Source organism: Eschrichtius robustus, chromosome 6, assembly GCF_028021215.1.
Source record: "Eschrichtius robustus isolate mEscRob2 chromosome 6, mEscRob2.pri, whole genome shotgun sequence".
In the NCBI taxonomy this organism is placed as follows: domain Eukaryota; kingdom Metazoa; phylum Chordata; class Mammalia; order Artiodactyla; family Eschrichtiidae; genus Eschrichtius; species Eschrichtius robustus.
Window position 1 is genome coordinate 139,132,946 of NC_090829.1, and position 27,034 is coordinate 139,159,979.

The 27,034-nt window shown below is 38.9% G+C and overlaps 1 protein-coding gene across 14 annotated transcripts in view; it reads left to right on the plus strand.

Moving 5' to 3' along the window:
- The window catches only part of TTC3 (tetratricopeptide repeat domain 3), a 140,552-nt gene that overhangs the window by 12,630 nt on the left and 100,888 nt on the right, over positions 1–27,034 (plus strand). For 5 of the 14 annotated variants that reach the window (XM_068547050.1, XM_068547053.1, XM_068547065.1 and 2 more), the window contains exons 3-11: positions 630–672; positions 996–1,146; positions 1,921–2,008; positions 3,229–3,282; positions 4,396–4,516; positions 6,853–6,938; positions 8,008–8,102; positions 9,217–9,279; positions 21,305–21,359. In XM_068547050.1, the coding sequence (XP_068403151.1) occupies positions 630–672; positions 996–1,146; positions 1,921–2,008; positions 3,229–3,282; positions 4,396–4,516; positions 6,853–6,938; positions 8,008–8,102; positions 9,217–9,279; positions 21,305–21,359 (756 nt within the window). Of the gene's footprint in view, positions 1–629; positions 673–995; positions 1,147–1,920; positions 2,009–3,228; positions 3,283–4,395; positions 4,517–6,852; positions 6,939–8,007; positions 8,103–9,216; positions 9,280–11,997; positions 12,332–21,304; positions 21,360–23,598; positions 23,653–27,034 lie in introns of those variants that run through there. The other 9 variants (XM_068547058.1, XM_068547063.1, XM_068547057.1 and 6 more) reach the window with 5 other exon arrangements.

Below are 27,034 nucleotides of genomic sequence, written 5' to 3' on the forward strand. Positions count from 1 at the left end.
AACTACTGGACCGCCAGGGAAATCCCCTTAACTTTTTGTTTTTAACAGTATGTATTCTTAAAGTTTTCTTTTTTTTAAAAATTGAGGTATAATAGACATATGACATTAGTTTCAGATGTACAACATAAGGATTCAGTATATGTATATATCATGAGATCAACACAATAAGTTTAGTTAACGTCCATCACCATACATAGTTACACATTTTTTTTCCTTCTTATGAGAACCTTTAAGATTTACTTCTTGAAGGTTTTGTGGTATAGAGCTATCTGAGTAAAGACATTTTTGTGCTACACGAGATTTGATAGGGAGATGTGTATGGGTTTTGAAGAGGTCATTTCAGACGGAAGAGTAAGCAGTGCCTCAACAAGGAGAATGTGCAGTGCTGGTGAAAGCTTGTTTTCTGACTGGAGATGAGACTAAAGGCTCTCAGGGAGAGCCATAGAACGGACTGGGGGAAATACTGAAAAGGACAAAAGACTCATTGGTTGAAGATGTTGTATTCAAAGTGTAAAAGTAAACGTACTGTAAGTTTTTAGTTTAGTATTGATAACCCTTACATTAAAAATCAAGGACTGTTACTTTTGCATTTACCAGATACAAGTCAAAAGAATTTTTTTCTTTTTCAGGGTAGACAGTATAAAGATTATACCCAAAGTGAGGGAAACTTAGGTGAGTACTTTGGTGTTTTAATTTTAATTTGTTGAAACAGTTATCAAGGGAGGTTCATGCATTCACATCAACATAACAGACTTATATATCTTTACAAAGTTTATTCTTTATTATTCTTTTTCACTAGAAATTAAAAAACCTTTCTTTGTTAAAATAGAGTTTTAGCTAACACTTAGATATTCTTAACATCTGACAGGTTAAAATATTTCATCCATTCATTTCTTACCTTTCCATATCCATTTTTGTCTTTTCCCTTAACAGTGTCGATTCATTCCAAAATGAGGCACAAAATATTAATATAAAACTTTTTCTTTTTAATTAAGAGTTTGACATCTGCACTATGTGGTGTAGTAAACCTGTTTCTATCCTGCAAGATTACTGTGATGCCATTAAAATACACGTCTTCTGGCCACTTCTGTTTCAACGTCAACACAGTTCTGTAATATCACGGTTGCACCCCTGTGTGGAGGCGAAGTAAGTTACTGCTTATTAACCCATTTTTTTTTTTTTAATTAATTTATTTAGTTATGGCTGTGTTGGGTTTTCGTTTCTGTGCGAGGGCTTTCCCTAGCTGCGGCAAGCGGGGGCCACTCTTCATCGCGGTGCGCGGGCCTCTCACCGTCGCGGCCTCTCTTGTTGCGGAGCACAGGCTCCAGACGCGCAGGCTCAGCAATTGTGGCTCACGGGCCCAGTTGCTCCGCGGCATGTGGGACCCTCCCAGACCAGGGCTCGAACCCGTGTCCCCTGCATCGGCAGGCAGACTCTCAACCACTGCGCCACCAGGGAAGCCCTATTAACCCATTTTGTATGAACAGTGAGAGTGTGTTGCCCAGTACTGAGGAATGCCGAGTGCAATGGAAGGCTTATGTCTCATTCTTGTATACTGTTCAACCCTACTTTTGTTTAATGGAGTGGAAAAAGTTAATACTTGGGATTTGGATATGAATGAATAATCATGGTAACATTATAATGAATGAAACTCTGAAGAGCGTTAGATGGTAGATTTGAAGCTGAATAAGGAAAAATTAATATGCTTGTTTATAAATACCAGTATTATAGTACAGAAGAAAGAAAAAAGTGTAGTATTTTGTCTACCTAATAAACAACTTATTATTACCTAGAGTGAAGTAACAGAACTTAATTTTATTCAAATAGTTTAAATTGAGGTATAGCATATAGTTGTGTGTAAGAGTCAATGAATTTTATATATGAGACCCTAATCTTTTAAAAAATAAATTTATCTTTAAGCAGTTCTCATGCTTCTGAGATAAGTTTGAAGAAATTACAACATCTTGAGTTGATGGAAGATATTGTGGATTTGGCAAAGAAAGCTGCGGTAAGTGATAGAATGTGTTCCTCTCCCGCATTTCAAGAATATAGATATTTATATGGTATTAGGCCCATGTTACTAATTTATAGTGGCTAACGGGTAATGGTTAACCTGAGCTTGTTCTGCTATCCATGAGTTTGTGCTGTGTATTTGAGAGATCAGGGAGATGGCTGTTTTCATGGTTCTGACATGAGATGATGAGAACCAGGCCTGCTCCTTGTCGTTAACAAATAGACATTAGAATTTGTCACAAATGGAAGTGTGCACCTGGTTCACAGAAACCTTTGCCGCAGGTTCTAAAAGTGATGGGTTCTATCTTGTAACGTAAAATCATGCCACTGTTAGCACCACCACAACAAATATTTTTTCTTTGGGGTAAACTTTATCATGTCAGATTTGAGGAGGTATCCCTGTACTACACTGAGGGTTTTTTTTCCCTTGAAAGCCATTTAATAATTTTTCTCATTTCAGTTGGTTATGGAGCCAAGTGTTTTTCTTGATAATTCTGATTGCAAACTTAAATTTAGAAAGGGCATTCTGATATTTATTTCCTGCAGATTAATCCTCTGCAGCAACTTATATCAGCCAGTGTAATTTTTTTTAAAATTTTATTTATTTATTTTTGGCTGCGTTGGGTCTTCGTTGCTGCGTGCGGGCTTTCTCTGGTTGTGGAGAGCGGGGGCTACTCTTCGTTGCGGTGCGCGGGCTTCTCATTTCAGTGGCTTCTCTTGTTGCGGAGCACGGGCTCAGTAGTTGTGGCACACGGGCTTCAGCAGTTGTGGCTCGCGGGCTCCAGAGCGGAGGCTCAGCAGTTGTGGCGCACGGGCTCAGCAGCTCCGCGGCATGTGGGATCCTCCCTGACCAGGGTTCGAACCTGTGTCCCTCGCATTGGCCGGTGGACTCCCAACCACTGCGCCACCAGGGAAGCCCAGCCAGTGTAATTTTATTAAAAAATGTAGGTGTAATGAACCATACATCTAAAAGTTTAAAATCCATACATCTAAAAGTTGAACTAAATCATTTTATTATTAGAACCCTGTGTAAGACTATTTCTGAGTTGTTTTAGGGTCCTTAAGAGGTAAATTGCGCATGAAAGTGCTGTAGAAAGTGGACTACTATGTACATAACAGTAGTATTCCTAAAATGTAGAATTTTTTTTCCACTAGAAAATTAAAGTATGATTGGCCGAATAAGGAAAAAAATGTTTTGTCTTTTCTGTTTTGCAGAATGATTCATTCTTTATTGGAGGCTTATTGAGAATTGGTTATAAAATAGAAAATGTAAGTGTTAACATGGGAATACGATACAACCACTTTGAATAGTGGCAGTTTTCTCACTTCTCATTGCCCCCTGTATCAATACTAGGCCCACAGAGTCAACATTTTATAGGTAACATTTAGTAGTACTGATTTCTATATTTTGCCTAAGCAATCTCCTTGTTTGGGGGGTTTGCATTATTATCATTTTTTTCCCCATATATGTAGTGTAATTTTGAGCCTCCTTACAAGTTGATTGTTTTTTCTCTTTCAGATTATTTACCTGGCATATGTTCTCTCCCAAATGAAATTATTAGGCCCGTGGTATGAACATTTTTTGATACACAATTACTAGATGATCTCCAGATACATTGTAGGATCTTAGCTCCCCGACCAGGGATTGAACCTGGGCCCTCAGCAGTAAGAGCACAGAGTCCTAACCACTGGACTGCCAGGAAATTCCCAATAAACCAATTTTTAATGCTACTGGTGACATAAACATGTACATGTTTCCCTTAACATGTTGACACCAGCGTTGATGACTTCATTATTTAATTTCTGAAATCTTTTCCGACACGAGAAGTATGAATTATACTTCTGTGAACTCTGGACCCTTCGTGAAGGTCATTGCACTGAGTGCTCATTTGCCCAACCATGCCCTCCTCTTGTTGCCTATATGCTTATTTTTCTCTTTGCCACAGACCATTTAAAGTACATAGTCCCTTTAGTGAACCTTAATAGATACCGTTAATCTTAAGGTAAGGATGGAGGTCCTAGTTTAGATGAGATCTGAGACCCCTGTTCACCTTGTGTTACTGTACTCTCCTGCTACCTAGGGCAGCCTCTGGCCAGGTTGTAGACCTCAACTTCCAGGTCTTTAATCATTGCAGCAGCATCCTGGGCTCTGAGGGTGGCCTGAGGTTACCTGAAGATATAACATATGTGAGTCTGTGGTCTCTGTTAACTTGTGTGTTGGGGTCTAGCTATTCTAGGTTACATGCTATAGTAATGAAAACATGAGGTTGTACAAGTTTTGTAGTAAGAATCTGAAATACTATATAAGATAAATTTATAATGCCACATGTAAACTTACAATTAATACACAAATCACATTTTTCATCCCTCTTTTTGAAACAGAAAATCTTGGCAATGGAAGAAGCTTTGAATTGGGTGAAATACACAGGCGATGTAACAATTTTACCTAGGTTAGGAGCAGTTGACAATTGTTGGCCTATGTTAAGTATTTTCTTTACTGAATGTAAGTATAAATGCTTTAAATTGTTACTTGACTCAGTTTTATAAAGGTATTATTTTGGAAAATAGAACGTGTAGCTGTGGTTTCTTGTTTATCTTAGGATTTTAAAAAATGTTTTTCTCTTATGAGTAAAAGCCTGAATAAGAGAACTTTAACCCTGTAGTAAATTATATTCTGTATTTCTTGTCATGATGATATCTGTGATGTTAATACTTTTTAAACATCCTAGCAAATGGATGCCATAAATTATTAATATATAATACCCAAAGAGACCACACTGGGGCTCATGTATTCTCATTCATAAGAGAAGTAACTGAGCTAAGATTATAATTTTCATTTCTTTGATGAATTTGTTATTCTTATATATGATGAAGCTGCCTTATATATTTTTTACCTTGTGAAATATTTTTCTCTAAAATATTTGAATGTTAGAACTGTTTTTATAGGGATCTTGAAACAGGAAGTATTTGGCTAGTTGATAATGACTGATAATTTGCCATTTCCATTTGCCATTTTGAGTAGAGGGCACATTTTGTACTCTTGACCTGAGTGTTAGAGAGAAATTAAGCTTAAATATGAAGACAGGTTTTTCTTTTTTTCTTAAAAATAAATTTATTTACTTATTTTTGGCTGTGTTGGTTAGTTGTGGGGAGAGGGGCTGCTTTTTGTTGTGGTGTGCAGACTTCTCATTATGGTGGCTTCTCGTTGCAGAGCATGGGCTCTAGGCATGCGGGCTTCAGTAGTTGTGGCACATGGGCTCAGTAGTTGTGGCGCATGGGGTTAGTTGCTCCGCAGCATGTGGGATCTTCTTGGACCAGGGCTCGATCCTGTGTCCCCTGCATTGGCAGGTGGATTCTTAAGCACTGTGCCACCAGGGAAGCCCCAAGACAGGTTTTCCTGATGTTTATTGGACGGTGGGCTGTATTACGTTGATAGAGGTTGTTCTCTTCGTTGTTTTGGAAGCCTTTACTTATAGCCTAGATTTTATGGTGGAAGTAAAGGACCAGTATCATGTACTGGGCACCCATTTGGGCTTGTTTCTGACTCTCTCTCTCTGTTCTCTCTTTTTATAATAGTTCTGCCAGGTAGATGCTGTGATCCTATTTTAGAAATGAGCAAACTTTGAGAGGTTAAATGATATTTCTTTAGTCTATTAAGTAGTAGAACCTAGATGAGAAGTCAGGTCTCTCTGATCTCAAAGTCCGGGTTTTTGTTCTATAATCTTATTCTGTCCCTTTAGTATTAGTTTACTTTATTTGGTCACCTTCCAAAATTCTTTCTTCAATCTTAAATTTTAGATACTGCTTTTGCCTTGGAAATGAATATGTTTGGCTAGAAGCGTAACTATAGTTTTGTTGCAATAAAATTATTATTTACCACTTAAAATCTTTTTTATAGAACAGCTTAAAATACAGAAAATTGAGGTCTGATAAACTTTTAACATAAATTTTGGTTATTACCTACTGCATTTTAATTAGTTTATTAAATTTTTATGAGAATAATATTTCAAAAAATGTCAAATTTTAACATTCATGAGAGTCAAAATGTTGAATTAAGACATTTTAAATTCTTCATTTTTTTTATATTAAACACATTTTAGAAAGTAGTTTCTCAGGTTTTTGTTTTCAGAAATTTTAGTTAAACTTTGTGCCAGGTACACCATAGCTCAATAATGTTTGTTGAATTGACTTGAGTAATTATGAGGCCTATTTGGAATGTGTTATGACAGAGCACTGTTAACCACAATTAGAACTAGAGTAATAATAAACAAGATTTTTTTTTTTTTATAAATTTATTTATTTATTTATGGCTGCGTTGGGTCTTCGTTTCTGTGCGAGGGCTTTCTCTAGTTGCGGTGAGTGGGGGCCACTCTTAATCGCGGTGCGCGAACCTCTCACTATCGCGGCGTCTCTTGTTGTGGAGCACAGGCTCCAGACGCGCAGGCTCAGTAGTTGTGGCTCACGGGCTTAGTTGCTCCGCGGCATGCGGGATCTTCCCAGACCAGGGCTCGAACCCGTGTCCCCTGCATTGGCAGGCAGACTCTCAACCACTGCGCCACCAGGGAAGCCCCATAAACAAGATTTTTAAATGCTAGAAATAAAACAGATTAGATTCTTAGCATGCAATGAATCTAATGTTCTCTGAAACATTTTATCAGCTGTTTATTAAAAATATATTATTGATACATGTAAAAGATTATAAGAAACATTATTTAGAAAGTATAACATCTTGAACTTTACATACTCAACCTACGTAGCCTAAGAATTAGAACATTAACAATACCAATTTGTTTTTTTTAAACAAATGTTCTCTCACTCTCTCCTAAAAATAAAATTTAGACAAGTATCACATTACTAAAGTTGTAACAGAAAACTGCAATTTGCTTGAAGAATTTAAAACTCAAAGTTGTGCGGAGTGTCTAGAGGTGAGAATAAATATTTACTTGTAAGTATATTTTAAGATTTGCTTGTTAGAACTTTTATTAACACTCAGAGGAAAGTTCAGTAAAACTGCTGTCAGTACACAAGGAACTACTATAAAATTTGATAACATATTTGAGGGAAATTTTTAATAAATTTTGATTGGAATATTTATTTTGGAAGAGGAAGCCATCTTGATCAGAATTTTCTAATGTTATAGATTTTAAGAGTTAACTGAAAATAGAAATTTGATTTTTTTTAAATTAAAAGGCTTTTAATTAGTTGAGGGAATATGATTTTTCTTTGCCACCAGCTTTATTGACATGTAATTCACATGCCATACAGTTCGCTCATAGGAAATATGATTTTAACTAAATTTTTAAAAAGGGATTTAGGAAAATATTTAATATTCTATTTAATTCTCTAGCTAAAGCCATTGATATAATCCAGTAAATAATAGTTAATTTGTTTATTTTGAAAATGTGAAGGTTTGAGGTGAAAAGTTTTAGTTATATCTGTAGCATCTTTGATTTCATTTTTTGTTGTTGGTTGTTTTTTTTTTTTGTTTTTATTTCATCCTCGCTATAGGTCACCTCATTTTTTGGGGGGGGCAGTTAGTCTAATCAACAGTGCCTATATGTTATTGATTTATATATTATTTTTTAAGCACTCAGGTTTGTTGAATAACATCACATTTTCTAACCTAAAATTAAAATTCTACTTGGATCTTATTTCTTTTCTGCATATGCAGGCATATCAAGGTCTGTTTAAAAGTGGGCCTGCCAAATACGGTACACAAGGGGAAAATTGTTAGTGTTATTCATAATGTGATGGCTTTGTTTACTTTTTAATATCCCTTTATCAAAGTTAGCGTCGAGTCATTAGAGGCAGACAGGTTTCTTTAAATGTATATTCCAAAATGTTGGGTATTGAATTCTCATTTTCTACCTAAGTAATCCCCCAGGTTATTTCTGATATCTGAGATAGAAACCCAGAGCCATTTTTCCTAAATATTGGGGTTCCTGATTCTCTTTGCATTTAATTGATGGGTCTTCTTTTACCTTGATTTCTCAGCAAGGAGAACTAATGAAAATGAAAGGAAATGAAGAGTTTTCCAAAGAAAGATTCGATATAGCTATTATCTATTACACCAGAGCCATTGAATGTAGGTAAGAGCAAAATAGAACAATGAGACCCTTTTTATGTGGCAGATCAAGTTAGAATGCTAGTCATTAGAAAGAAACGCAAGATGAGGAATTGGAGAATATCATCAATTTGCTACGCAGAATATATTTTCTCACCCGTAGGTATTAGAAGCATGAGATGACCTGAGTAGATGAACTTACTAATCAAGTTGTATAACCCAAGCGAGTCAGACGAAATTGTAAATTTGCTTCTACCATGCTCCACTTTTTTCCCAAGCTTTCCAGTACAGAGTCATCTGTTCTTTCTTGGTCTTGTTTTCCCTTCAACTAATTCCTTCCAAATTATTAACTGATAACAGAGGGTTAGTTACTAGTACTTAAGATGTCACCCATTCAGGGATTTGTGCTTTCTGTGAGGGAATTTTTAAAGGGTAGTAGTTGGAATTGTTGAGAGAATGCGTGTGTTCTCTCTACCTCGTCTTCTGTTTGCTCAGCTGCTAGAATTCTGTAGCATTCCTGCAAGTGTGCCTCACCTGGCTCTTACTGACATCTTAGCTGGCCCACCTAATACTGTAGCAGCCTTAGGAGGGTGAGCTGTAGACAGCTACTCTCTTTCCTGTCTTACCCGTCTCCACAGTGAATGAGTGAATCCAGGTAGCACACCACATCTGAAAGCCTGCTGCTCTGTTCTTCTAGGAAGAGGTAGAGGAACAGTAAGATAAAACCAAAGAGGACAAAACTTGAAATGAAGCTATTTAAATTACTGTTGTAATTTACAGGCTTCCTTTATTTGAGTTCTTTGTGAAGGTGGTACAGTTCTGACTTACATAAGTATTCTGTTCTCTACAGTTACAGCATACTTGTAGTTTGCTAGTTTTTTAATATGTCTCATTTGATCCTTGCAGCAGCCCTATGAGCTAGGCAGAAAAAGTAGAACTTTTTAATCTTCATTTTGAATACAGGGAAGTTTAAGTTGGTTTGAACAAGTTACTCAGGTGGTGAAGGAACAAGAACTATATTCTTTCTGCTCTGCCACACAGATGTAAAGTTTTTGAAAATTATTTCATGCCTTATGATTTCTGTGTTGTTTGTTCTGTATGTAATGTTCTTTACTGAAGAAGCATTCTTTCTTTTAAAGACCTGAAAATCACCTTCTTTATGGTAACCGAGCTCTTTGTTTTCTTCGCACTGGACAATTTAGGTAAGTTGGTTAAAGCGCCTCATCACTGAATTGTTAGGCTAAATACCTATCTTTGAGAAGTATTTCTGTTTTGCAGTTACGCAAGAAAATCCTTCAGTAGTTCTTCGGCAGAAATAGTTAAATGCTTAGAAGAGAGCTCTTTAGGCTTTATATATAAAAACAACAGTGACAGAAACAGCTATTCTGATTGAGTGGATAACATGCTATGCATTATTTTAACCACTTCATATAGGTTATTTAATTCTCACAACACATTTAATAGATAATTATTCTCCACATTTTACATTTGGGCAAACTCATACCATTAGTAATTAGTAATTGTGAATTTGGTTCTACCCTGCCCCATTTTTTTTCAAGCTATGATGCAGTGATGCCAAGATTTGAACACAGATCTTATCTGATGATGTCAAAGTCTGTGTTTATAACACCTATATTACCTTCTTTTGCTCTATTAACTAATCTGTATAGTTCTGGAAGAATTTTTGCTGTATTTGTTTCCTCTGTCTTGGTATGAAAAAATCAAGTAAATATCCTTCATAAGTGAAGGAAAAGAAATTTAATGGTTTAACTCTGGGAGTGAAATCATAATTCTTAGTTGCTCATGTTCACCTAAGCTTTTATTTATTAGTTGAGAAAGATTGTTGACACTGCACCATGATTTTATTGTCTCAGTTTAAAATTTTTAGGACTTAAATATTAAACATTAATGTTGAGCAGTGTAGACAACAGTTATATTTAACTGTGTCCTACCTTATTGTAAGAAGGGTTTCGGGTTGCTTCAAGAATACATCCACTCAGTATAAAAATATTAAAAACAAACAAAACAAACTAAAAAACCAAGTTGGAGCCTGGGATCCTTAGAATAAAGCTGCATAGGCATAAGGTCCTGCTTAGTGATTGGTTATAATTCATATTTGCGTCTGACCTTTCTGTTGCCCAAAATAAAAAGAGAATACCCGACAAGTTACATAATTCTCACTGACCGTGAAGAAAGAGGACACCAGTTGCTCAGGTGAAACTGTTTTCCTGGTGTTTAGTTCTGGAAGAAGTTTCTTATATGGCTTAGAAGTAATATGAACTGAGTGGTGGAGTAGAGAAGAACCTCAGCAACATTCCTGTTCAAAGGAAAAAACTCCCTGAGAGTACAGTTTTGGGTTTCATCAATAATTTTTTTCATTAAGTTTTCTCATGAAAGCAGAGAATATGATATCAGTTGTTTTTCAGGGAAAGCACTTACATTGGGAGGTGGGAGTGGGGACTATAGTATATTCCAAATATGAAGCTTTTAAAAATAACCTGTATGTTTTTCTTTTATTATAAACAGAACACTTTCTCATGGTAGAAAATTTGGAAAATACAAGAGTTTAAAAAGAAGAAAATAAAATCACCACCTCGGAGAATACCGCTGTATTAACGTTATGCAGCTTTTAGATGGCTTAAGCCGTGGATAAACCGAGGCTATCTAGTCTAGAGGAATGGATGGGCTTGACACAGTCTTCCGTCAATACCACTGTCCTCAACTGGTTCTGACAAGAAATGAGCTGCAAATGTCTTTAGATTATTGCCTCTGGCTAGGTCCAGAATTGCAGATATCCTGTGCTGTTTGAAGGTCAATCTGTATGCTTTCAAGGTGAATAGGTTGGGCAACTTGGCTAGCCTCTTGTGAAAATCGAGGCGCCTATCTGAAACCTTGATTGGGTGGAAGGTCATCCCCTCTGCGTAGGGGATCGCCGGGAGCTGAGAGGCAAACCAGGGGTTTCTGCCCTCTTTCATGAGTGTTGAATGCTAGACACTCAAGCAGGATCCTGCTAAAACTCTGCTGTAAAGGAGGTGCATCAAAGTAGAAGTACAGAAGCCAGGTAGCCTGGTGAGGTCCAGGTCAAAAGCAGGGTTGTACATCCATCCTTGTACCTCTTCCTGCTGGTCTAGGTTTGTGATTCAACACCAGTGAAGTTTTCTTTAGAGGCAGGTCAGCAGCATTTCCTTATTAGGCAATCACCAATATGTGCTGGATGCTTATTTAATGTCAGAAGCATTATGCCACATTGGTTTTACTGTTGTTTCCCACCTCATTCATTGTTTATATGACTTGCTCAGTAACGTAGGGATAATGTTTTCTGAACCTGCAATACACATAACTCCTGATCAAGTGAGTAGTTGATACGACTTCAGAAAAGAACATGTTGCCAGTGATTCAGACTTGCCATTGACTCAGGAGGACCCATGCCATTTAGCTGGATTACCAAGATTGAGATGTTTTGAAGCTCTCACATCTGAGGGTTGGTAGGTCAGTTATGGGAATCTGGCTGAGCAGCTGCAGGAACAACTGAGGGTAAAGCATCCGACCTCCCTGGCACTGTTCTGAGCATTCTGCGTGTATTGACTCATAAAACCCTCACAACCCCGTGAGGTAGGTGCTGCTGTGTCGTTGTAGATGAGGAACCTGAGACCTGGGGAGGTCAAGCAGTGTCCTCAGACACTAGGTGGGTGTGATGGAGCCAGAATTTGAACCCAGGCAGCCTGGATGCAGAGTCTCTACTATTATTAATCACCATAAGGTGATGATAGAATCAAACAGCAATGTGAAAGTTGAAAAAAATTAAAAATTAAAATAATGGTCTAAATAGTCAATAAACATGATTATCCTTACAGGATGTGCAGATTAAAAACTGTGAGTCTCTCTTTCGTACCCATCAGATTGGCAAAAATTTAAAAACCTCATAACACCAAGTGTTTGAGAGGATGTGGAACAAAGGAAACTTTCATACTCGGCTGGAGAAAAGTGTAAATTGGTGCAATCACTGTGGAGAGCCATTTGGCAAGGTGAAGATGTGCGTACTCTGCCGCCCGCTTCTGGGCTACCCAAGAAGATGTGTACGAGCCTTCATTAGAGCGTGGTTTTTAAGAGTAAAGAAATGGAAACAACCTAAAAGTCCATCAATAGGGGAATGGATAAAATGAATTATGGTATATTCATACAATGGAATTCTGTGCAGCAGTTAAAATGAATGCAATGTTGAGTGAAAAAGCAAGTTGCAGAATGATTTGTACGGTATGATGCCATTTATATGATGTTTTAAAATGTGCAAAATGATATGCATATCCGTAATTAATACATAGTATGTATTAACAATGTTTTTAAAGTGCATGGGCATGTTAAACACCAGGGGAGTGGCTGTCTCTGGGGAGGGAGGGAGGGAGGGAAAAGGACTGGAGCTGGGAAGGATGGTTCACAGTGGGCGTCAGCTGAAACAGACCTCTGCAAAAAGATCTGAAGTGAATACGGCAAAATGTTAAGATCTTGCTAAGCCGGTACATGGGTGTTGATTATGTTAATGTTATTCTCTGTACTTTTATGTATATTTGATAAAAAAGTAACACAAAGTAATTTAAAATGCGCATAAGATGAAAGAAAGAAAAAACACCAAACATTAAGGATAAAATAAGTGGAAAGTAATCTTGAAAGGAGAGAAATAGAAGTGTTTTAAGACCAATGGTTGGGAGCCTGAGGTGAAGTATGTGTGGGGAAAATGCTTCACTCAGAAATGGTCAGAGAGTGGTGGAGGTTTTAGTGCCGAATAGGCCCACTTGTAATAGCCTATACTTGTAAGTCTGGCCACCTTTGGGTGGGTATAGGGGAGGCCCGGAGTCAGTCAGAAAGAACCCTTACCACTCTCCAGAGGTGTGCGCCTCCAGGTCAGCAGATGTTGCCCTGGGGAAGCACATGGAATGGGGTTGGGCTTAGGGAGGGGTGGGTGGAAATATGCTCCCTCCTGCCACTGCTTCTCCCTACTGAATCCTTCAAGCTGAGGAATGCGTGCAGTGTATCCCAGAATGCCTGGCTGGGGTGACATGTCCTTTTTATTCTGGTCTTCTGTAAGTTCACTTTTTAAGTATAATTTGAGAATTACAAGGCATTTTAGAGTGATGGTTTTAATTGAAGTAATTAGAAATTTTCAGATTAGAGGGGAATCTAGAAAAAGCAATCAGGCATCTATAGCGTCTATAGTTACAATGATTATGCAAGGTATATGATTAGGCTTACTGTTTAATTCATTCTTGTGGGACTCATATGTGAAGATTCGAATTCTTTGGTGGGATGGGATAAATTGTGTAATGGGAAATGTAATTGGAAAAGGGGAAAGCTTAGCCTTGGATTTTTTTTAAAATTTACTTTGGAAAATGATGGAATTTTATTATTTATTTATTTATTTATTTTTGGCTGCGTTGGGTCTTCATTGCTGCACGCGGGCCCTCCCTAGTTGCGATGAGCGGGGGCTACTCCTCGTTGCGATGTGTGGGCCTCCCATTGCGGTAGCCTCTCCCGCCGCGGAGTACGGCCTCCAGGCGCGCAGGCCCCAGCAGATGTGGCACTCAGGCTCAGGAGCTATGGCGCACGGGCTTAGTTGCTCCGCGGCATGTGGGATCCTCCCGGACCAGGGCTGGAACCTGTGTCCCCTGAGTCGGCAGGCAGATTCTCAACCACTGCGCCAGCAGGGAAGCCCCAAACGATGGAATTTTAAAACTTGATATTTACTTTGACCTTTTGGTATTTAACTATCTACCTGTTATATGATATTCCCTTCTATTCGCTCCCAACTTGTGATTAATAGCAGGTGGATAGACTTTAAATTATGTGTGTATGTGTGTGTGTTTTTCTGAATTTCTCTGAGGCCTGAGGTATAAATCAAGTCAATTGTATGTTTCTGTGAGAATTTCAAAAATCTTAGTGTATGTGGGGAGCTTTAGTGTACATGTTGGTTGGTGAATTATTCCTCACTCTTTTCCTTGTGCGGTCTCTTTATTTTGCTTAAAAGCTGCTGAATTTGCTTTTGAAGGAAAGAGTTATTTTTTCAGTCTTCTTTGGGGTGCATCCCCTTTTTAAAAAGCAGTAACAAATGCACATCATAAAAAGTTGAGTACTAAAGGATAAGCTGAAAACTCTTGCCCAGTTGAGACCCATGCCCTAATTCCTTTCTTTTAGATTCTTGTGTATTTCCATGATATTGATATTTCATGACTATACTAGCACTTATTACATTGAACCAAATGAAGTTGCTTTTATAAATCAGAATAAGGCAGTTTTGTTTGGTTCAGTGTAATGTATATGTCCCTTTTTTTTTTTTTTTTTTAACATGGGTAAGAGCATATTATACACCCTGTTGTAAGTCTTGCTTCTTTTAATGTTTAAATCTTGGAGTTGTTGCATATCAGTGAATATAGAGATCTACCCTAGTTTTTATTCATGGCTGCATAGTGTTTTACTCAGTGAATTAGTTTGTATTAGAATATAGCTTATTTCCAGTTTTAAAAATTATATACAGGAATATCCTTTTACTTACATTCTACACTCAGATGCAAGTATATATATATGTAGGATAAATTCCTGATAAAAATTTATTTTACTTGGATGAAAGAGCATATGTAATTTTAATTCCAGACACTAACTTTTGATTTAAAATGTATGTGTTTATTCAGTCAATGGTTAATAGTCACTGCATATTTGACAGTAACTGACATTACATCTGAATCCTGCTGTTGTTGTTTCATTGTAAGATGGAGAACCTTGGGGAGTGATATTGTCACTTCTTTGTGGTCTGGTCAGGCCCTGAAAGTGATGATTTACAATAGGGGGAGAAATAATTCTTTTGTGGTATTCAAAGTTCTTACATACTTATATGTTGTGGTTTGAGAGAGTCAGTTAATGGCATCTCCTTCCCCTCCCAAGTCCAGAATTAGCTAAGAGATGGAAGCAGAAGACAATTGGTGATGCAGTCTCACCTCCATTACTAATACAGTTGTTGGAGAACCGGGCCTTAAGTCTGATAGCCAAGTGACTTATTATTAGTTCACCCATGTCACAGACAGAACCAGGCAACAGGGCCCTTGTGAACTTTAAGCTTGGAGGAGAAGGGAATCTGGTGTTATGTTGCTGTTTAAGATAAGGTCCCAAAGAAAGAAAAAGAAGAGGCTAAGCCCCATATGATTGATGCCTCTCCCCCACCATTAGATAAGTTAGTATTCCCTTGGGGAAAAGTTAGTGAGAGTTGGGGAGAGGAGAGAGCTCACTAGTGATTAATCTAGCAAATCCACATGGAAGCTAGAGGAGGGGGAAATAAGTGTTTTTTCATAACATAATTTAGGGCAAAGTGTAACATATTGTATGTGAGGAACTAGATAGGGCTAGGGACTGGAGAAATACACTTTCCCATGTAACATGTAATGAATTGGAGCATCTATGCTAGAGCTCTGTTTCTTACCCTCTGTTTAGTACACTTACTGTTGTGTCACACAGTCTTCAGGAGTGAATAACCATTTGCATCTCTTGGGTTTTCCTGTTTTCATAGATGTATTGTGCAGGGTATTGCTGCTAAAGTCAGTCCTGCCCTCCAGAGTGTTTAGACCCTGGGCTACAGTGACTTGGATGAGCAGTAACATGACGTAATTTACTCCACCCACTTTGCTTTCGTAGACGAATGTGGTCAAATACTAGTAAATACGAAAATGTTAATATACATTGATATATTAATAAATATACTTATAACGTGATTATAATTATAATAGCAATATAATATATTACAGGTATTATAGTATTGTTTATTATAATAAATAACATTAAACACTGGTATGTTAGAAATGAGCAAAACCAGACATAGTCCCTGCGTTCTAGACAGTGGGCCAGCAGTGTGGGAAGGAGCACGTTGCATTCCAATTTTAGTTTATGTTCTGCCGAAGCGAGCACAGCATGTTGCGTTCATGGAATTACTAGTGTGTCTGAATACAGAGAAGGAGGGGGTGAGGTGGTCAGGGGCTAGACCAAGGAGGGTTTTGTAGGCTACAGTCCAAGTTCTGATTGAATTAATTGGGCATTGGGCTTTTAGAAGCCCCCCAGGTAGTACTAATGTGCAGCCAGGTTTGAGACCCACTAGTCTAGAGAGGGCAGGGTTGAGATTAGAAGAGGAAGTAGGACTGAGCTTTGAGGGACACAAACAGTGGCCAATTAGAGAAGGATGAACCTGTACGGGAGACTTCTACGAGGTGGCCGGAGAGGTAGGAGGAAAGTAAGTGTGGGATCATGGAAGCAAGTGGAAGAGTAGCCAGCACTGCCTGTTGCTGAGAAGCCATTTGGAATTTGCATTCAGTTCTATGGATCTCTTTTAGTTTCCATAGGGAGAGCAGTCAGTGGGAAGCTTGGAACAGATGCTGGGCTGGAGTGGGTTGAGAAATGAGGGTGAGGAAATGGAGCCAGCTAGCACAGGCAGCTGTTAAAAGTATTCTGGGGGAGGGGCAGTGAAGAGCAGAAGAGGGTTGCCGTTGGCATTAAGATGGTTTTTGGCTGCAAATAGCAGAAGTCTCTTATTCAACTGGTTTAAATGGTGAAGAAAACTTACCTTATTCAAGAGTTCCAGAAGAAGGTGATTCTAAGGTTGTGTGTTTATGTGATCAAAGACCTAGGTTTTTTGTTTTCCAGCCCCACTGTATGACTTGGACCTCAGGCTGCCCCCTCAGGATGTCGGGATGGCTACTGTAATTCAGATACCACACTGGACATTACAGCCTCCAGCAGAAGGATGACTGTTGTAACCTTCAAAACTAAAAGCTTAGTACATACACTGAGAAGTGTACAGTTCATAAGTGTGTAGGTTGAATTTTCAGAAACCAAACAACCATAACTAGCACCCAGATCACAGCCCCAGTAACCCAGAAGTCACCCTTGTTCCTCCTTCTGTCACTACCCACTTCCTCCTGCCAGGATAACTCCTGTCCTGACATCTGACACCATAGGTTAGTTTTGCCTGCTTTTGTGCAATATAAGCAGAATCATGTGGTATGTGCTCTTTTATGTCTGGTTTTCAGCATTGTGTTTGAGATCCATATTGTTGCATGTAGTTGTAAAGTGTTCATCTATTGCATGAATATACCACATTTTATCCATTCTCTTGTTGATGGGCATTTGGGTAGTTTCTAGTACTTGACTTAGATAGTGTCATTGTGAACACATGTCTTCATTTCTGTTAAGTATATAATAAAGGAGTGGCACTGCTGGGACAGGAGGGTGTGCTTATGTTCAGCTGTAGCACACTGAACATAAGCACACCCGTGGTTGTATCGTTTTACACTCCTGCCAGCAGCATATGAGAGTTTTAGTTCCACATCCTCACTAACACTTCTTATTTTGTGTCATTTCATTTAGACATTCTGCTGGGTGTGTAGTGATACAGTGCTGTGATTTTAATTTGCATTTCCTTAAGTTGATTTAGGAGATTTAAGTTGAACATTTTTGACATGCTTATTGACCACTCAGATATTCTCTTTTGTGACGTGCCTGTTTGAATCTTCAGTCTTTTGCTATTTTTTTTTTCTTTTGAGTTGAATGTCTTATTCATTAGTAGGAGGTTTTTAAAAAAAAATTCTGGATATGAGTCATTGGTCAAATATATGTATTACAAATACCTTCTCATACCCTGTGGCTTGCCTTTTTGCTCTTTATGTTTTCTTTTCACAAGTAGAAGTAGTAATTTTAATATAGTACAATTTATCAGTTTTTTCCTTTGTGGTAAGCACTTTTTGTGTTCTGATTATAATCTTTGCCTACTCTACAAAATGTTCTTTGTTCTTCTAAAAGCTTGATTTTTTAACTTTGGTATTTAAATCTGTTGTTCATTTGGAGTTGGCCTTTGTATTTTGTATGAGGTAGGGTTCAGGGTTCATATGAATGTCCAGTTGACCCAGCCCCATTTTTTTTCCTTCTTTTTCTTTTTTTCTTTTTTCCTGGGCCCAAGACCGCCCCCCATGCCAGGGCCAGCCTTGGTGGGGCTGCTATCCCAGGGCAAGCGAGCGGGGCTCCCACTGCAGCCCTGCCTCTGAGGGACCAGGCCAGAATAGGGCCCTCCCCACACCCCGACTCCCACCCCAGGCTCCTCGGAGAGCCTGCGAGTGGGGATCAGTCCGCTTCTCACCTCTCTGCAATCCTGGCGTTACCTGCAGCTAATTCTGCTTCCCAGGATTCCCTACTCTGAGCTCCCACCACAGTGAACCCACCTCCTCAAACCTGCCCGTCCGTTGCTGCTTGGGCTGCTTTTCTGGAGCCCCCTCCCCTGGGTCTGGGCCTCTCCCCCAGTACCGCCTCTGGCCCTGAGGCTTCCAAAGCCAGCTCTGATGAGACAGCCTTCTTATTTCTCTTTCCTGCCCTGAATCCGTCAGCATTGCCCTTGGAGACCGACAGGCCTCTGCCCTCACCTCCAGCCCTCGCAGGCCCTCAGGCCCCCAACCCAGGAACCCTTCCCATCCCTGCCCCCTCCCCTCTTTACCTCTGTGGCCTCCGCTGTCACCCCTCCCCTCTGCTTGCTTGCCCCCCTTTCGGGCCCAGACCCTGTGCACTCTCTGTCCCCTCTACCTGGGACGCTCTTCCCTGGCATCACAGGGCTCCCTCCCTCCCTTTATTTGAGTTGCAGCACAAATATCACCTCCTTCTAGAAGCCTGCCCTGACCCTTCTTCCTGAAAATTCACTCTCCACCTCAGTAGTCTTCATGTGGCTTAGAAATCACTTGGTTATTTGTTCCCATATTGTCTCCCCATTAGAATGTCAGCCCCAAGAGGGCAGGGCCGTGTCCAGCTTGTCCACATTGTGTCCATAACACAGTGCCCGGCATGTAGTAGATGCACAAGAAGTGGGTGGATGGATGGATGGAGGAGGAGGAGGAGGAGGAGGAAGCCTTTCTAGCTCCTCCGCTTGCTCGCAGCCCCCCCACCCTCTTTCTGCTGCTGCCTCTGCTCTGCCTCTGGCATGTATATGTGGAGGACACATTTATTCATTCATCCATTCACGCATTCTTTGAACGTATAACCAATGAGCATCTCTACATAGCAGGCTCTGCACTAGTTGTAGGGGTTCCGAAGAGACCCCCTTCAGCCGACCCAGCCCCATTTTTTAAGAGTATGTTTTCTCCATGCACTGCAGTGTCATCTTTGTCATATAGATCAGGTGTATGTGTAAGGATCTGTTTCTGATTTCTATATCCGATTCTGTTTGTTAGATCATCTGTCTTTAGATAGCTTTTTATTTTTATTAAAAAAAATGTATATATGGCCTTTTAGTAGGTATTGCTATCTGGTAGGATAAGTTACCTAGTTTTGTTCTTCTTTGTAATCTTTTCATTTATTTATTTTTTTGTAATCTCTTTTTAAGAGTGATAAGTCCCTTCAGGTCTGGGTCACCTGACTACCCCTAAACCTGTCAATGGAAAGGAGAGTAGGATCGGCATGATTGGTTTAAACTAATTAGGAATTATCTCTAAATCTTGTAGTAGTGAGGTAGACCCTCAGGATGGAAGTCTAGTAATCAGGTAGAGGAGGGCATAGCTGCTGGGTAGATTACCAACAGTGTTTGCTTAGGGTTTAAGACATTTATTTTTTTATTTGCTTTTTAAAGATGAGAGAGATCTGAGCATATTAAAAGTTGATAGGAAGTTGCACAACAATGTGAATGTACTTAATGCCACTGAACTTTACAGTTGAAATGGTTCAAATGGTAAATTGTATGTTACGTACATTTTACCACAATAAAAAAAATTGATGGGGTAGATTCTTGAGAAGGAATGGGTAATTTTACAGGTGAGAGAAGGGATAATTGGTATTGTAAGGATGGATAGTTATATGGCACAAGTGGAGAAATTGGCCATATAAGGAAGAAGAAGACACTTTTATTGTGAAAGAGAAAAGGCAGGGCCAGATGTGGGTTTGTCTTTAAGTTTGGTTGTAGAAAATGGAGAGAGTTCTCTTTGATGTCTCTAGTTTACTCATTGAAATAGAAGCAGAGCTCATCTGCTGAGAGAAAGGGGAGTTGGAAGTTTGAGGAAAGGATGTAAGATTTGAAAGGATCATTTTACAAAGTTAGAGAATGATTTGATCTGAAATGATTGTTAACAATGTTGAAGGCCCCTTTGGGTTGTTCGAATCCTGAGTACTAGTGCTACCTGTGTGCTCTGCTGTGTAATTTTCTCCAGCAGTACTTGGCTCCCTAGATGTAGTCATGGAGAAAGCAGGAAGCAGGGTTGATCCAGTGTTGGGTTTTGCCATAGAGCAAGATGTAAACATAGGGACAAAGAAGTATAAACAAGTTGTATGCATGGGAATATGCAATGATGAACCAACGAATCTTAAGCTAGATAAATAAGGAAGTTAAAAAAAAAAGAGAAAGTGGGTAAGTCAGTGAGTTGGGCACCCTGAGGAGATAGTAGGAATAGTTGAACAAGTAAGATAGAAGGAGCTAGGTTATGGGGGAAAGAGTGGGATGCCTGAATTAGTGATTTTGGGCTTTGAACAGTTTTGAGTGGCGATAAATTTCCCTGGGAGGGCGGTGGTGGGCGGCTGAGCTGGGGTAGAGGAGGAGGTCATTGAATGTAAGGAAGCCAGGAAACTGAGGCTAGGTGTTAGACCTTAGTACTTGACAGTTTACAAAGCACTGTGCTTTAGCATAGTATCTGAAGACAGGAAGAACAGTTATAGCCTCATTTTACAGAGGAGAAAGTGGCCCCAGAGAGGTTAATAACTTCTTCACAGCCCCAGTGAGAATCAGTGATGGAGCTGGACTTAATCCCCATCTCATATCCCAACTTTCATGCTCTGTCCACTATAGCTTAGCCGATGTGTTGTGTGAAAGATCTGGAAGTTTTATTTTCCGAGATCAGAAGTCTTGCTGACATGCAGAAATAGTACCAAAAAAAAAACCGTACAAAGAATAACAAGAAGTTAGGCATAGGTAAGATGTAAATAGTTGTGTGCAGGAAGTACTCTGGAATATTAAAAGTAGCTGTTCCTGGGTAATTGTGATTGTGACTCTGGGTGACTTTTTCCCTTTGTTTTACTTTTCTGTATTTTCCAAATTTCCTATAATAGACATATATTACGTGGATTAAAAAAATTAAAAACTAGATTATATATGGAAGATTATAGTATAAATAGATATACAATATATAGTGCCTTTAGTTTGAATATTTTCTTTTTTTTTTTTTTTTTTTTTAGAAATGCACTTGGTGATGGAAAGAGAGCTATTATTCTGAAGAACAATTGGACAAAGGTAGGTTTCTTTCTTATTTACATTGGACAAATAGTGCCATACAACTTTGTGAAAAATCTGTTTACAGAATGTAAATCTGTATGTCAAAATGCTGGATAAAATTATGCAGAGCTCAGGAATGTGGCGGGGGGATAATCTTCATTTCCATGATCAGAGAGGAGATGCAGCCCAGCAGTAAGGGCCACATGTGTCTGAGGAGAACAAGCAGCCCCCAGGGATCGTGAGCATCCCTTAATGGTTGAGGTGACGGCATCCACAAGTTCTGGATGGATTAAGGACTGGCTGTGGAAAATGAGACTTAAAACCCAGAAGGAACCGTAGGAGACTAGCTTTATAGCCTTGAGCTGGGAAAGGATTTCTTAAATAACATACATGCACAGGTCAGTGAAGGAAAAAACTCTGATGAATTCGACTATCTCAAACTTAAAAATTTCTGTATGTCAGGACACCATGAATGAAATAATTTGGGAGGAGATAGTTTGTCATATATAGAACATATATAACTGATAGGATTTCTATTCAGAATATGCAAAGAACGAAGATAAATAAGAAACCCAGTAGAAAACAGGCCAATGAAATAAACAAGCATTTCAGAGATGAGGAAACCTGAATGGGCGATAGAAAAAGGTATATTCTGTTTCCTAGTAATTAAAACTGTAAAGAGATAGAAACCTAATAGAGAGAGCCTAATAGACAGCCTCCAAGCAGACCCACGTGTACACCCACAAGTGAAAAACAATGTGATGTTGAGTCCTTCAGATTAGCAAAAGTTAGAGATCGATAGTCCTGAGTATCAGTGGTGTGTTTACTAACAGGAGCTCTCAGTAAACCAGTGGGGTGTGAATTTGTCACAACCAACTTGGAGAGCACTATGATGTGTGTATGCCGTAGTTGATTCCAGGGGTGTGTACCCCACAAACATTCTGGCATATGTGCACCTGGTGAGATGTACAAGATTGGTCACTGTGGTATTGTTTTAATGGCACAGAACTGCAAATACCTAAGTATTTGCAGAACTGCAAATACCTAAGTATTTAGGTATATAATAAAGCAGTGGATGAGTGTGGTTTTTTCGCTTGATCAAAGTTATCACTAGGATCTATCTGACCAGCCGCCTGTCTTTAACATCCGTTACTTCTCCGACCTCACTCCTGCTGCTCTCTCCCTTGTCCACTCTGTTGGCCTCCTCACTGTTCCTTACACATGCCAGGTCCACTCTCAGTTTGTACTTGCTCTTCCCTCTGCCTAGAATTAGAGTGCCTTTCCCCAGAGCCTGAGCTAGCCCTCTTACTTCCTTTCATTGTTCACTGAAAGGTCTCTTCTCAGTGAAACCTTCCCTGACCACATTACTAAACTGCAAAACCTGCCCCTTCCTAGACATTTGCTATTTTTCTTTGCTTTACTTTTTTTTCCTCTTAGCGTTTATCATCATTGAACATATGATATATGTTGTTTAAGTTGTGTTGTTTTTTGTGTGTGCTCCAGTACATTGTGAACTCCCTGAGGACAGGTGTTTTTGGTTGGTTGGTTCACTTCTGAATCTGGACTGCCTGACGAGCTGCCTGGCGCATAGCAAGCACTCATAGTCAGTATTTGTTGATTTAATAAATGAGTTGAATGAATGGGTTGAAGTGAGTTAACTGGCTTACCAATATTTAGATTTTAAAGTGTTTACATATTTGTTTATAAGCCAGTGTGAATAGAATCATAGAATTTTAGAGCCCCCAAATTGTGATTCAGTTGGCCTAGGAGTGTATTAGAGTCTGGGGATTATAAAATTCTCCAGGTGGACTTCTGCCTCCAAATATTGGAGTCACTTTTAAATGCCTCAGTTATAGATGAAGAAATTGAGTCCCAGAAGGGTAAAGTGACTTTTTTGCAAGGTGTCATTGCAAGTAAAAGATAAAATTGAATTGAGAATCCAGCCCTGGCTGTGCTTCTGTTTGAAGGCAATGAGCTTGTTGCCATTTTCATCGTGAGTTGCTGTTGTACTTCAAACATAACCTCTGCTGGTCATTTGGCAGGTGCTGTATAAATTAATTTACGGAACAAATGGATGATAGAGTTCATAAGACTGAAACCCAGACCATGATACTGGTTTTCCAGGGATAACTTTTGCCAATCTATTATCAACTTAGAAAAAATATACTAAAACTTTCTTTTTTTGTATTTTTTTAAATGGCTTTATTTTATCCCAGTTATTAAATAATAATTCAGCAGGGTATAATATTCTTTGCAGATGTTTGAGTCTACGTTCTTTTGCCACTGTTGACAAGTCTGCTATTTTTCCTTTGTAAGTAATCTTTTCTTTTCCTGGGTGTTTTAAAGATCTTCTCGCTGTCTTTAACGTTTGGCAATTTCATTGCAATGTATCTATGAGGAATTTTCTTTAAATTCATCGTAATTGGGATAGCTTGGCTTCTAAAATCCGAGGGTTCATGTCCTTCAGCATTTCTGGAAAATTTTCACCCTTAATCATTTGAATATTGCCTCCTTCCCAGTATATTCTTTTGAAACGGCCGTTAGATATACACAATACATATGCTATCTTTCATATGTCTTAAATTCAGAACTTTCTTAATTACATTGAGGACTTTATGTAGAATGTTTATTCCTGGCTTAACTTATCAAACAAAATATTCACTCTTTTTTTTTTAAGACTTTATTTTCTTTAGAGCATTTTTAGGTTCACAGCAAAATTAAGAGGAAGGTCCAGAGATTTCCTGTAAGTTCCCTGCCCCCATGCTTGCATAGTCTCCCCCATTATCAGCATCCCCCAACAGGGCTATACATTTGTGAAAACTGATGAACCTACGTGGACGCATCATAATCACCCAAAGTCCATAGTTTGCCTTAGGGTTCACTCCCTAAGTGTTCCATGTTTTATGGGTTTGGATAAATGTATAATGACATGTATTCCACCATTATGGTTCATACAGAGTATTTTCGCTGCTCTGACATCCTCTGATCCATCCTTCCCCCCAGACTCCTGGCAACCGTTGATCTTTTTACTGTCTCCATAGTTTTACCTTTTCCAGAATGTCCTGTAGTTGAAATCATACAATGTATAGCCTTCTCAGATTGGCTTCTTTCACTTAGTAATATGCAGTTAAGGTTCCTGCATGTCTTTTCATGGCTTGATAGCTATTTCTTTTTAGCACTGAAAAATATTACATTGTCTGGATATACCACAGTTTATTTATACACTCACCTACTGAAGCACATCTTGATTGTTTCCAAGGTTTGGCAATTATGAATAAAGCTGCTATAAACAGCTATGTGCAGGTTTTTTTGTGGACATACATTTTCAACTCCTTTGGGTAAATACCAAGGAGTGCGGTTGCTGGATCATACGATAAGAATATGTTTAGTTTTTTAGGAAACCGCCAAACCTTCCAAAGTGGCTACACCATTTGCACTTCCACCAGCAGTGAATGAGAGTTCCTGTTGCTCCACATCCTGCCAACATTTGGCATTGTCAGTATCCTGAATTTTGGCTGTTCTAATAGATGTGTAGTGGTATCTTATTGTTTTAATTTGCATTTCCCAGATGACATATGATGTGGAGCATCTTTTCATATGCTTATTTGCCACTGTGTATCTTTTTCTTTTTTCTTCTTAAATTAAAAAAAATTTTTTTGGCTGCATTGGGTCTTCGTTGCTGCGCGCAGGCTTTCTCTAGTTGTGGCGAGTGGGAGCTACACTTCGTTGTGGTGCATGGGCTTCTCCTTGCGGTGGCTTCTCTTGTTGCGGAGCCTGGCGCGCAGGTCAGTAGTTGTGGCACGCGCGGCATGTGGGATCTTCCTGGACCAGGGATCAAACCCGTGTCCCCTGCATTGGCAGGTGGATTCTTATCCACTGCGCCACCAGGGAAGTTCTGTGTATCTTCTTTGATGAGGTGTCTGTTAAGGTCTTTGGTTCATTTTTTAATTGGTTGTTTTCTTAGTGTTGAGTTTTAAGAGTTCTTGGTATATTTTGGATAACAGTCCTTTATCAGGTGTATTTTTTGCAAATATTTTCTCCTCGACTGGGTCTTGCCTTCTCATTTTCTTGACATTTCTTTCACAAAGCATAAGTTTTAATTTTAATTAAGTCCAGCTTATCAATGATTTCTTTCATGGATCATGCCTTTCGTGTATCTAAAAAGTCATCACCATACCCAAGATCATCTAGGTTTTCCTCTGTGCTATCCTCTAGGAGTTTTAGGTCTATGATCTATTTTGAGTTAATTTTTGTCAAGGGCTTTAGGTCTGGATTCATTTTTTAAATTAATTAATTAATTTTTATTTTTGGCTGCGTTGGGTCTTCATTGTGGCATGCGGGCTCTTCATTGCAGCGTGTGGGCTTCTCTCTAGTTGTGGCCTGTGGGTTTTCTCTCTCTAGTTGAGGCGCGCAAGCTCAGTAGTTGCGGCATGCGGGCTTAGTTGCCCCGCGGCATGTGGGGTCTTAGTTCCTCAACCAGGGATCGAACCCGCACCCCCTGCTTTGGAAGGCAGATTCCTTACCACTGGACCACCAAGGAAGTCCCTGGATTCATTTTTTTGCATGTAGATGTCCAGTTCCAGTATCATTTGTTGAAAAGACTGTCTTTGCTCCATTGTATGGACTTTGTCCTCTGTCAAAGATCAGTTGACTATATTTATGCGGGTTCACTCATTTTTTTAAATTGGGATTTTTTTTTGATGGTTGCAAAAGTATTTGTGTAGATGAAAAACACAACTCTTAGTAAGTATTCAGAATATTTGGTAACTATATATTGAGGTCATTTATCATTTTATTTTACCAGAAAGGAATGCTCATTGAAGGATATTTTAAACTTCAAAAACAAAAGTAGACTGTGCAAGGTGCATTCTTTACTTTTATTTTTTATTTTTTAATTTTTAAATAGATATTTTAAAATAAATAAATAAACAAATAAATAAATTTGCTTGCGTCGGGTCTTAGTTGTGGCACATGGGATCTTTAGTTGTGGCATGTGGGATCTAGTTCCCTGACCAGGGATCTAACCTGGGCCCCCTGCATTGGGAGTGCAGAGCCTTAACCACTGGACCACCAGGGAAGTCCCCATTCTTTTATGAGTTCTTTTATGAATCTGAGTCTATTGAGTCATTCCTCTAGGATATAAGCCTGTATAGGAAGGTACTCTGTAGATTTCTGTGTGAGGGTGGACTATTTTTTCTTCCTTCTTTCCAGGTAGAGAAGACTGGTACAATGTCAGCTGTCGTAGACATACTTTACTTTTTTAAATGATTTATTTTTTATTTTCATTATTTTTCTTATTGAGGTATACTGATTTACAATATTATATAAGTCCTACATGTACTTTTAGGCTTAAGAGAGGGTGAGTCATTGTATCCCAAAGAGTGAGAATTTTTACAGTATAGTCAACAGATATTTGTTGACATTTCCAAGTGCATTATCTTTTGATGTTATACAGGATACAAACCAGTAGCCTCACAAATGTCCTCAAGAACTTTTTAATATTGAGGAGTATATTAGAATTCTTTTGTTTGGGAGTGACAAAACCTAACTCATAAGTCGAAGAGGGAATTTATTGGTTCATGTAATTGAAAAGTCTAGGGGGTCAGCTTCAGGCATGGTCGGATCCAGATCTGTACACATTTTTCTTTCTGTTTCTCAGTGGTGCTTCCCTGTTAGCATCGTTTTTAATCTTT